The sequence below is a fragment of the Eucyclogobius newberryi genome, unplaced genomic scaffold (assembly GCF_026437365.1).
Source record: "Eucyclogobius newberryi isolate DKJ021-1_F unplaced genomic scaffold, fEucNew1.0.hap1 SCAF_14, whole genome shotgun sequence".
Taxonomy (NCBI): domain Eukaryota; kingdom Metazoa; phylum Chordata; class Actinopteri; order Gobiiformes; family Gobiidae; genus Eucyclogobius; species Eucyclogobius newberryi.
In genome coordinates, this window is record NW_027315768.1 from 8,405,885 (window position 1) to 8,418,568 (window position 12,684).

Consider the following 12,684-nt stretch of genomic DNA (forward strand, 5'->3'; position numbering starts at 1 on the left):
AGTAGCATTTTCTCTTCCTCTGACAGGGATCTGAGTCATTGCCTTATGGCTGTCTGAACGGGAGGAGCTAACTGCACTGACACTAACACATCCTAGTTGTTTCAGTCAGGAGTTTCTGTTGTGAAGTGAATACTCTTTACGGTAAACCAGCTTGATTTAGTGTGTGTTGGAAGCTTCTCCCTTCAGACAGATCCACTGCATGGCCAAAAGAAAGTCTCCACCTTAATTCAACTAAGCAAATGCAGAAGGTCCTCTCCTCCTACTGGAGAAATGCTGCACGGTACTCAAACCCAACTGATGCAGTGAGTGGCCTCTCATTTCTGAAACAACCATGTGGAAAAACGAATCCCGTGGTCATGGAAAAGATGTCGGTGTGTTTGAGAAGGGTCAAATCAATGGCATCGATCAGAGAAAACATCTAAGGAGAAGCAGAAACTAAATCCCAATGAGAATCTTTGGGAGGAGGACTGTGAGAACTGCAGTTTTTATTATTATTTTATATATTTTATAATGTTTAAATTATTGATTTAGATTTTTCATCTTGTGCCTTCATGTTGTTTGAGAAATGGAAAATGGGTGTAACTCAATATTCTACCTCTTATTACCTTTTAAAGTTTCTGTTTGCCTTTATTTATTTTTTATTTTTTATTTTTTTACTTTCTCCATCTTTAATTTTTTTTTTACTTTCTCCATCTTTAAATGAGAATAACAGTACATAAAACTATATTATTCTCAGTCATTGCCTGGTAAAGCCTTCAGATTAACAATAAATAAAATCATGTTTGGACCAGTCAGACCACAAAATAGAGTTGGCCAGTCCAGCTTGTCCGAACACAGTAGTTCACTCCAGTCCTGGTTTTGAGCCCAAGCATACTTGATTTGGTCCAGTTCTAGACCTGGTTTAGTCCTTGTTTTCTTGAGGTTTAGTTTTAGATTAATTCCAAGGTTAGTCACAGTTTTGATGTGGTGAAAGAGAAAGTTTGACGGCTTTGAAGATGAAAAAGAAGAGTAAGAAGTGAATTCTTACTATACGAACAAAGTGCCCCCAACTGACACTTTAGTATTTGTTATTGGAAAGGGAAAAAAGTTCATATTTGAGGAAAGCAACATTGTGTATAAAGAGAATACACGTTGCATTACCATTTTAATGTATGTATTGTATGTATTTTAATTAGGTGCCATAGAATTTTCCATAAGATTTATTTATATCGTTCCTCCAGTTTTCAAGTACAGTACCTCAGAACCTACAAGAACCATTGAGAACCAGAGTTACAGCTGTTGTGAGCGTTTGTTTTGTTCTGTTCCAATGGTGACGTTTCTATTTCTGTGATACATTTCAGTTTGAATTATGATTATTTTCCAAAGATGAGATTGCTCGGATCAAGTGAAACGTGTTGTACATAAACCATTTAAGGCCTGAAATGTTTTGAAATAAAATTTATGCCAGAATGTTGTTTGTGAATTTTTTATTGAAAGTGTGTAGTCTGAAGTGATGGCCTTGTTTTCGTGCACACACAAATCTGATCATTGTCATAGAGAATGTGAGAGTAATCTAATTGTTCACATCTGTTCAGGTTTTAACAAGAAAAATAATGTGAAAAAGGGCAAACTAAAGTGGCAAAGAAGTTCCAAATACAAGTGGAACCAGTATTTCAAAACGCTGTATCTTCATGATCAGATTTCTCTTGTGCCTGTAAACACGTGCACCAAAAATGAGATTTAATAAAAGGGTTATCTAATTAAGCTTCTCTAGTCATCAGATTTTTTTTCTAACATCAGATCACATGTGCTCTTGAAATCTGATCTGTTAAAATGACATGTAAATTGCCAAATCTCTGGATTCCTTTTAGACCATGATCCCACTCACATCACATGTTGTGTTTTGCAAGTAATTTAAATTATCTTAATGGTCCAGAAATCGGATAATTTGATTTTCGTGTAAACATAGCCACTCACTAGAACTGTAAATTGGTATAGAATGCACTCAAGAGGCGCAGAAATGAAAAGACTTACGCCTACACCATCTTTACTGCAATTTTGCCTCTATCTTGAAGAACTGCCTTTATAAGGATCAATACAGAATGTAACTACCCACACCTATTTTCACTTTAGAGATAAACAGTATACACATAAACCAACATTTTGCCGGCTGTCATATTTGTTCTATATTTAAAACCTGGTAGGCTAATAATTGTTGTATCAAAATTATATTAAATGCACTGAACCTGATTTTTACTCTCTAAAAAATGTGAAAAACAGAACTAGTTCATTTCAAAATGTTTGCAAAGTTATTAAAGTTATTCCTCACTTAACTTTATATGCCCAGTGTCCTAACTATTCACCATAATGATCACCAAGTGCTTTTCACAACTTTCAGTGCGCTCTATAATTTGACGCAGACAACACGCAGTGGTCTCATTTTCACCCTGACATATCTGTTTTGGAGTAACCTAATTTTGCTCAACAACATCAGGTAGCCTTCAGCCACTGTCTGGTATATTTTAAATTGGATTAAAAAAAAAGAAAACACATTTATCTCAATAATAAAATACAATGGGGCCCCTCAAAAATAGTTATTACGCAATGAATTATGTATTATTTTGTAGATAAAAATATGTAAAATAAAATAAATAATGCATATAATAACGATGGTAATAGCTCGAAATGATATTGCGTTTCTTCCTCTTGTTTGCTGAACTTATTTCTCATGTTAAGTAGGACACGAATGCGCAGAGACTGTGGCATAAACACCAGTAAAAACCGGTAGAAACGGGCGCAAAAATCATGTGTTCCTTCCTGGTTCCGCCCCTCCTCTCGCCTCCTCCCGCCTGTCCACATCACATCACCAATCGCGTTTCCCCGTCACGCATTTGCTTTTTTGAACTTCTGACCAATGAAGCAAAGCCCACGCGCCAGCACCTGCCAATCCGCGCTCTTACGTCGTCTCTGCCCCGCCCTTGACGCACACCGCCATTAAAATCCCCACCCCGCGCTCGTCCAGTTCCAGAGTCGATTCTTACCCGGAGACGCATTGAGGTCTCTGCCGTGAGAGTTTACTTTTCCCTCGTCGCAGGTCATCTTCGTTTTCACCTTTTACAACATAAAAATGGTGAGTATTTGTTCAACATTTGGCGGATTTTGTGTGAATTCCCATTTGATTCTACGCGTTTTTCGGTGACGCACGCGGCACGCACTTTCGAAGTACTAGTCCGAACCGGTTCCATCATCCATTCAAATAGTCACACGGCTTTAGATATGGATTTTCGCTTGCGATTTTGGGTTTATACGTGAAAAAAGACTGGTCACAACCCTTCCAGTGTTTAAAATCTCTTTTTTTTTTTTTTGGTCACAATGACGCACATTGATTGCGCCATTGCCCGTGATTCGTAATATTCTGCTACAAATCTGAGCCTCTGAGCAGCACCCAAAGGACCTCACTGAGACGACCGCACCCAGGAGCACCCATTTTATTCCGCGCTTTTTGTTCGTGATTCTCTGGTTTCTCCTTTGTCGTCATCCATTGTTAAAGGAGATATTGCGCAGTTTTTTTTCGAGGTATGTAGTAGTGACCAATGACATAACCGGAGCCACCATTTTACGTTTTGTCCCGTGTAAACCGCGGTATTTGTCTAAAACGGCTCGGTAATCGAAAGGGATCCATCGACTTCCTGCGCATCACTGATACGCCCCGCCCCTTCATAGTGACTATTCAGGAACACGCAGCCGAATTGTCTTTTACGGTATTTTCTATTTTGAGGGCAATGGAGGCTTAATTTTTTCAAATCATAAGCAAGTACAGGGATGTGGGCAGGGGGGGTAGGTGAAAACGGGACTTTTCATGCAACATGCAGGAAGTCCACACAAGTCCACAGTGCACCTTTAACTGGGTGTGAGATACAAACATGGAGAAGATGACAGCCTCTCGTAAAGTTAAACTGTTGCGTCCTCGTTCTCCACAACAATGAGGCCCAGTGCATAACACGGGGCGATTAATCCAGTTTGGCACTTTGTTTTGAGAAAAGGGCCAAAGTAGTCGTCACATGTCCAGTGTAGATGAGCTATAGTAAATGTATCCAAACTATGAGTGCAATGCTCTGGTGGCTTTACTCTGGAAAGGAGTCTTCAGGTTCCTTTTTTAGACCTTCTCACTCGAGCACTCTCAGACCTGTTTGCTGTAGTGAGAAGAGCCCGGTTGGGAAAGGACAGTCTTTCAAACCATCAAGGACGGGGCGCCAAGGACAGGGCCTCGACCAGAAGTCCTGAGTGCGGGCCCCAGAGTGCAGGCTCCACGTCTGCAGCTTCACCTGAGGAACTGCTGCGGGCACAGGCTGGTCCTGCCCCCCAAACAACACGCTTGATTCTATTGGTGTGGGTTGTTCTATTCAAATAAAGTATAACTATTATTTGTGCAGAACAGTTTGTTCCCTTTCAATTATCACAAATGCAATTATTTCAGATGATTAATTGAACTGTTTTCAAAGATTTGGTGAGACAAATGGTCTGTCATGTGATCTCATGGTCAGGTCGTCATACAGAAGCTCTGTTCAACTAATACAATGGCTTTCTGTGACGTGAGGGATGACCACAGGGCAATACTTCTCATGACTTGTTGAAAGCATCTTTAGTCAAATCATATTTCGCTTTTACCTAACCGCTTTATGTTTGGGTGTGTCTTTTGCGTTGCCCTTTAATATCAGAATAAGTTTCCTGTTTGGCCTTAATGTAGCAGTTGAGTGGATATTGTACGTGACTTTAATACACTGCTGTATTTTCTGTATAAAGTGTGTGTTGCCAGGGAATAACTCTGATTAAGATTAATATTATACGGGTTGGTTTTTATTAGCATCCATCTATTTTTCCACTTTATCTGGAGCCGGTTCACCAGTTAAAGGCAGTGAAGGCTAATGTAAATTAGCCACATGCAAACCAAACGGAGAACACATCTCATGAACATAGGAATGTGATGTAGAAACTACGCAGAGAGGCTCCTGTTATGGATATTTAGTTAGCTGCTGTAGAGTTGTAGACTGTGATTTACATACAAAGCTGTGCATCTTCTTCAGCGTGAGTGTATCTCAGTCCACGTGGGCCAGGCCGGAGTGCAGATTGGCAATTCCTGCTGGGAGCTGTACTGCCTTGAGCATGGCATCCAGCCTGATGGACGGATGCCCAGTGATAAGACTGTCGGAGGAGGAGATGATTCCTACAACACCTTCTTCATGGAGACTGGTGCTGGGAAACACGTGCCCAGGGCCGTGTTTGTGGACCTGGAGCCCACAGTCATAGGTAAACGTGCAGTAAACCGCTGTTTAGAGCTTTAAATGCTCGCGCTTGTATGTGAATGTTAACCTGACCGTGCTCCGCAGACGAGGTGCGCACTGGCACGTACAAGCAGCTGTTTCACCCGGAGCAGCTCATCACGGGGAAAGAGGACGCTGCCAACAACTACGCTCGCGGTCACTACACCATCGGCAAAGAGATTATTGATGTGGTTCTGGACAGGCTCCGCAAACTGGTGAGAGGCGTTTAGAGGTGTGTTTTTCTGCGTTGCGAGCTCTTCTTTACACTGTGTCTCTACAGTCGGACCAGTGCACGGGGCTGCAGGGCTTCCTGGTGTTCCACAGCTTTGGAGGAGGCACCGGCTCCGGCTTCACGTCTCTGCTGATGGAGCGTCTCTCTGTCGACTACGGCAAGAAGTCCAAGCTGGAGTTCTCTGTCTACCCTGCCCCCCAGGTGTCCACTGCTGTGGTGGAGCCCTACAACTCCATCCTGACCACCCACACCACCCTGGAGCACTCAGACTGCGCCTTCATGGTGGACAATGAGGCAATTTACGATATCTGCTGCAGGAACCTGGACATTGAGCGTCCCTCATACACAAACCTGAACAGGCTCATCAGTCAGGTGGTGTCCTCCATCACAGCTTCTCTGCGCTTTGATGGAGCGCTCAACGTGGATCTGACAGAGTTCCAGACAAACTTGGTGCCCTACCCTCGTATCCACTTCCCTCTGGCCACCTACGCCCCGGTCATCTCTGCTGAGAAGGCCTACCACGAGCAGCTCTCTGTGTCTGAGATCACAAACTCCTGCTTTGAGCCGGCAAACCAGCTGGTGAAGTGCGACCCTCGCCACGGCAAGTACATGGCCTGCTGTCTGCTGTTCCGTGGAGATGTCGTGCCCAAAGACGTGAACGCCGCCATCGCCACCATCAAGACCAAACGCTCCATTCAGTTTGTGGACTGGTGTCCCACTGGGTTCAAGGTTGGTCTGAACTACCAGCCCCCCACAGTGGTCCCAGGAGGAGACCTGGCTAAAGTGCAGAGGGCCGTGTGCATGCTGAGCAACACCACGGCCATCGCTGAGGCCTGGGCCAGACTGGACCACAAGTTCGACCTGATGTACGCCAAGAGGGCCTTTGTGCACTGGTACGTGGGCGAGGGCATGGAGGAGGGCGAGTTCTCCGAGGCCAGAGAGGACATGGCCGCTCTGGAGAAGGATTATGAAGAGGTGGGAGCGGACAGTGTGGGAGAAGGGGAGGAAGATGATGATGAGGGGGAATATTAAACGTGCTCTTGTTCATTCCTGAAACCTTCAGATAATAAAATGTATCCGTACAATATCAGTTTCTCGTGTACTTTTGTTGATTAGTGGTTTAGGGACTTCTTAAGACAAGATGGTGTTAGTGAGCGGTCTGATAACTGAAACACTGGATTTGATCATGAGTTCAGCTTCCTGTTGTAAGCAACATTCATAGGTAAACGTGCAGGCTGGCTTTTCCTAGTACTATAACGTTTTTTTGCATCATTCTGAAGCACATTGCTGGTGTTTAATTTTCCATGAGTATTAAAGCTGGTGGCCTGTCTTTAAAGGTGCACGTTCTCTCAAACTCACTGTTCACATGCACAATCCAGTGTTTTCAGGCGGCGTATAGACTCATGGCTCTAAGGAAAATACTATTCTTCACCCACTCATTCGCAAAGACCAGACATTGTGTGCTTAAGATTAAAATAAAAGGTTTGCTCTATCCAATGGCATCTTTCTAGTTTAAAAATACTTTTGTAAATAAAAAGTTGCAATGTTTAATAGATGACCACATGCAGTTGTCAAATTGTCACAATGTTCTGCTTTTACAACACTTAAGGTGAAAGTGTATTGTAAAATCCTGAATTTAACGAGTTTGGGGCTTCAGCTTTAATATACAGTAAACTTAATCTGATCAATGAATAACCAACAATGGATAGTTCTTTAAATCCGTTGTATTTCTTTGGAAATCCATAAATGTCTCAGTATTCACATTACCTCAATTTGAAGTTGAAATGGATGAACATTGTTCTCTACCTTTTCTTCAATTTAAATGAAGGGGAACTTTAAAATCAAAATAACTTCTCTCCAGGGGATAAGTGCCTCAGATTTTAGATCTGTCAGTGATGTGTAGACTACGCGCCATGGTGTGTCGCACATTCCCGAGACACCCCATGGGTGACGCAGAACTGACACTGTTTGGTGCACTCTTGCGCCATCTGGTGGTCTAAAAAAGGTAGTTCTTGAGCCACACTGGGCTTCATTCAGAATGCTGGATCAGAATGCGTTCTGATCAACACATATTTGAAATAACTTTAAAGGAAACTCAATCTTATTCATTAAAGCATTTTTTTTTGATTTTACAATAAATAGGCTGTACTATTAGAAGTGACTCAAAATGAATGTAAATTATAGAGCTTGTGTTTCAGTTTGTCTTCGACTGGACGCTTGCGCATTAGCCCCGATCACAGGGAACTTATTAAAGAGTTAAAAACACAGCAGCCACAGTGCTCCATCTGTGTCACATGTATAACAGTTCGTGCAGGAACAAAAACAAGCAATTGCAGATGTCATTCTTAAAATTATCCCTCAACGAGGAACCGGCAAATATAATCACCACGAGCGATTCCCGATCTATAATTGATCCATGGCAACACCACATGTGGCACACAGTGACACAGCTCGACCATAGAGACCATTATTATCTGGATAGGATATTGCTAGCCTCACCATGTCACTAGCGCCTCCAGTGGCCAGTCCATTGGGACTGCAGCCCAAAAAAATCGAGCTCGACACAGGCTTCACTTCCAAAGCTCGACACATGTGGCCCACTCTTGGCCCAACACTAGATGTAACTATGACCAAATCTCCCGTGCCTTGATAAATATTTGGTTTGTTTATGTTGTGATAGAGATATTTATGTCTGGGTTAGGGTTATGTCTGGGAAAAAATGGCACAGATTTGGCTGAATGTCTGCGTGGCTGTGGGTGTGAGAGTGCTGTGCCTCCGCTCTGCAGTGGAACATCTCCACCTTCCTCCTCCAGCCCAGCAGATGTCGCTCTTTCTCCCTCATGTATAAGTGAGCCTTACGTGACTGCCCGGTGTTCTGTTGACGTTTGCCCCTCCTGAACGCTCCTCCTGCTGCCGCGTGTGTAGGCTTTCCGTGCCCGGGCAGAGAGCGCTGTGGAGGACATGTCCGATCCCGGGCCGGTGGCGGTGACGCTCACGGTCCGCCTGGTGCGCTCCTTCGAGTACCGGAACTTTCGGCCTGTGGTGTTCCAGGGGCTTTCACCGGAGCAGAGCGTGCACGAGCTCATCCAGCACGTGCGGAAAGGTGAACGGGTGTTTAGCCCGGATACACTATACACTATAAAGGAGACGTGTTATGCTTTCCCCCCAGATACTTAGTATTGAACTATAACATAATTGGATAATATTTTCACATTGTATTAATTGTAAACCGCAATATAGATCTAAAACGGCTTAATAGAAACATGTCCATAATTTCCTGTTTAAAACTGATAAGCCCCGCCTCTTCATAGTGACGTCCACTGTAACAAGCAGCTGATTGTCATTTATATGTTTTTATATTTGAAAGGAGGCTGTGAGACATTTAGAACTCTTATTTGTCACTGAAAGTCTTTTTCAAATAATCACAACTAAATACAGGGTTGTGGGTGGAGAAAGGGGGTAGGTGAAAACGGTAATTTTCTGAGCACTTGCGCCTCCGTTGCAGAACAATACAGGATTGCACAAACAGGCAGGAATCAATGAGGAAACACGGCCTGAACATTGATTTATCTAAATGTGTGATCCGTAAAAGAATAATAATATTACACAAGTCTACACAAACGTATGTAGATTATCTGGAAACATTTTACCTGCCCCGTCTCAATAAAATGAGTGTTGGTTTTAATGAATTTGGTCTTTGTTCTAGATATTGAGATCAGACCAGGACTACCGCCTCCATTTAGGAAATATCTATATGGTAAGATTCTTCCATTTCTAAATCGAAATGTTACATTTGTAGTTGACATGATGGATTATAATCAACGGTCAACTTGTAAAAGTGTAGGGCTGAGTCGTGTCTTATCGTTCATATAGATTGTCATTTGCTTTCGGATCAATACAAACTTTAGAATATCAAGACATTATTGCGTGTACACTACAGCAAATTTTCCTTGCAGATGCTTAAATGCCCGAACTGTGCCACCTCGTACGCTCTGGACATGCCGCAAAAACGCTGGACGTCCACAGACTTTGAATCTAAACTCGGCGCCCAGTAAAGCTAACAAATATGCATGCTAACGGTTCCGTTCTGCTTTGCAGAGAATAAAACGCTCCATAATATGATGCAGCATGCAGATGATTTAGATGATTTTACAGTATATCTGCTGGGGCAAAACAGATTTGACTTTCTTACATGAGACATTTGGGTAAAGTGCCTTAAACACTGACTGTGGACGCTCTGCAGAGGTAAAAACACTAATAAGGAATGAAATGGGGCTGTGAGGAGTGTGAGCAGCATTATAACTATCACTTAAATATTCTTAAACAAGTTAACTATATTGAATCTTTTTATTTTATGTTTTAGTTAGTTGTTGGTATTAAAATAGTTGATTTAGTTTTGTGAGGGATAATTCAGGAGAAAATGAGGAAGAGGGATTGGAGGAAGTTAGAAAAACATACAATATTTACTTACTATATATTTATTTTATACAAAGAACTGGTAGCTACGTGAATGGATTTGTCCCAACAATCTTGAACTTGCTGCCTTGCCACATATTCATGGGTCAGAAGTGATGTCTGACTCTTCTGCCATCTTGAGGACGGAAGCCACATTCATAAATAAATACTATAGATCTATAGTATTTATGTACATTTTATTTTCTTTCATTTAATTCTTTCTAACTTTACATTTTTAATTTTCAGACACAATGAAAATCATCCATCAAGCACATGGAGCTAAGGTAAGGACAGCAGTTTAATCAATAACCAAACGTTTCAAAGTGTAATTTTATTAACAATCATACAGTAAATATACATTCTCCTCGCAGACGAATGACTTGGTGATGAGTTTGGACGATCAGGACAAACCATTTCTCCAGGAAAATGAAACGCTCAGAGCAGCAGGAATTAGTAAGTGACAAACCTATTTTCCTAGATGTAGATTGACGTGTCAAACATGGGTCGATGCTGGAAGCTGTGCATCTACATCGAACAAGCTTACCTTTTTGTCTTTTACTCAGTAGGTGGCAGTGTTCTACTATTTCCCCCAAAATGCCTACATTCTGCTGAACTGTTTGTTTTGCTGTGTGGTCTGTTGCCTGAACTGCAATAACAACTGAGCCTTGACTGACCTGCAGAAGAGTAATCCAAGTGTTTGTCCTTCTCAGGTTGTGTTCAGCTCCTCCTCCTCCTGAATCCCAGTCTCACTGAGCTGCAGAGGCTGAACTAGCGCTGACTCATGATTGGTGCAGGAGCTGGGTTTAAAGGCGCAATGGACGATTTTTCGTTTGAGAACTCAGGCGGAAGTGCGCATGCGCACTCCCCCGTGCGGACTGATACAACACACACATGCGTTTGTTTATTAGCGCGACGGAGCGCATCGCATCTCTCGTCTCCTGTAGATTTCCATCTTCTTCTGAGTCAGCTCGAACTGTTTTTCTCCGTCTTCATTTTGTCCCGTACACTGAGAACTATATTATGATAGATCAATGCGCTTAGACGCGCGGAAACGTGGGGACGAGCCGCACGCGGCTGCAGGTGAGCGGTAGGTACGTTTTATGATTGATACGTAGCAGGGCTAATCGGCAGTCCACGCCACGAGGGAATAAGACTCAGATTTGGGCCAAAAAAAAAGTCCATTCAACATTTAAGCAGTGACCTCTGATCAGAGAGAGATTTACCTGCCCCCTTGCCCTAAATCTGAATGTAATAGAAAAATGTGCTAACTGATAAACAGTAAATGCTTAACCAAGTGAAAACATGTTACCCAGTTTACTGACTCGTTTCATTTGCCTTGGTTTTTAGCTATACTTTATATAGTGTACTACATTGCTCCACCAGAGGGCGTCCACGTGCCTTCATACAACTGTGACTGTGTGGAAAAGTTTGTTTGCAGAAATACCAATAATAATGTTTTTCTGAGCAACACTGAGCAAACCTAAGTGACACTGTAGTATTTATGGACTAATATTATTTATGCAACTTCTATTTAACCTGGATTATTCATTCTTTTGCCTCTAATTCTAAACTAGAACTCTAACCGCACAAACTAATGTGCTCTTTTCTCACCTGTGGTATGCACCATGATGCAGCCTGGGAGACGGTCTTACTCTACTGCTGAGATGAATTGATTAAATTTGTCTCGTCATCAGATTCTGATTTGAAACCGCAGCTCTGCAGTGCCAATTCATACAAATGTATGTGTGTATTTATGTATACACGTATATTTTTATGTGTACTCCAGATTGTGGCTGTCGTATGTGAAACTGTCTTTAATCCTAATGACCTTTTACTTTGTGTTTCAGCCAATGAGACGGAGCTAGCCTTCTTCAAGAAATCCGACTACGACGCGTTCAAAGCCAACCCCCAGGTGGCGTGGTGACCGGTTCTTTTCTCCACGTGACCCTTGTGGCGCACCACTAACGAGGGCAAAGGTCATGCGCACCAGGAACCAGAGCGGACATAATGTTTACACACTGGTGTGCCTTTTTTAGTTATTTTTTGGGAAGGAAGAATGTTTAAATAATGTTTTAGAAATGTGGCATGGAAAGACTTGTCAGGTACTCAAAATATGGAGTTTGTGTGTGTTTCCCATAACTTGTAAAATTGTGTTAATCCTACAAACTCTGAAAGCTGAATTTTATTTTATTTTCGATTTTCAGGATGATAATGAATAATATTCTTTGTTTATGCATTCAAAGACCACTACAAACACAAATTATCATTATGCAGGAATTTAGTTCATCACTCCAATTCTGTGTGTTGGCTTGAAAGAGAAGCAAACATGCACTTCTCTCACTGTAACTTGTCCAAGGAAAATACTATTGGTAATATTTGTTTGTTGTTTTCCCCTAATTTATATATATTTTTTGTTTTGTATATAAATCCAAGCAAAACTGTTAACTTATCCCTGTGACTAATGAAACTGGCAATGCTTTGTCTTGAGTTGGAATTGTTAATACATGTTAGTATACATTTTATATGCCTCTTTACTTTATTTTCTGTTGCATATTTACTACAACACTGCTTGTAGTTGTAGCTAAAACGTGTAGTAGTAAGCAGTGAAGATCTAGCCATGAAACCTTTGCCTGGAGCTACAATTTCACCCTTTGCCGCAGTAAACATCTGTCAGAGCAGCTTAACCCCGCCTCCTCT

General features: G+C 42.1%; 3 protein-coding genes across 3 annotated transcripts in view; 2 read left to right on the plus strand and 1 right to left on the minus strand.

The window, feature by feature from the left end:
* Positions 1 to 12,684, minus strand: part of LOC140359387 (complement C1q-like protein 2) — a 249,498-nt gene that overhangs the window by 35,500 nt on the left and 201,314 nt on the right. The gene's annotated exons all lie outside the window — the stretch shown is intronic.
* On the plus strand, positions 2,969 to 6,617 carry LOC140359378 (tubulin alpha chain-like). Its single transcript, XM_072444277.1, has 4 exons — positions 2,969 to 3,109; positions 5,064 to 5,286; positions 5,367 to 5,515; positions 5,581 to 6,617. The coding sequence occupies exons 1-4, from the start codon at positions 3,107 to 3,109 to the stop codon at positions 6,562 to 6,564; spliced, it is 1,359 nt and encodes a 452-aa protein (XP_072300378.1). The 5' UTR covers positions 2,969 to 3,106; the 3' UTR covers positions 6,565 to 6,617.
* Positions 8,387 to 12,464, plus strand: cunh2orf76 (chromosome unknown C2orf76 homolog). The gene is made up of 5 exons (XM_072444279.1): positions 8,387 to 8,635; positions 9,239 to 9,289; positions 10,234 to 10,271; positions 10,359 to 10,440; positions 11,835 to 12,464. The coding sequence occupies exons 1-5, from the start codon at positions 8,494 to 8,496 to the stop codon at positions 11,909 to 11,911; spliced, it is 390 nt and encodes a 129-aa protein (XP_072300380.1). The 5' UTR covers positions 8,387 to 8,493; the 3' UTR covers positions 11,912 to 12,464.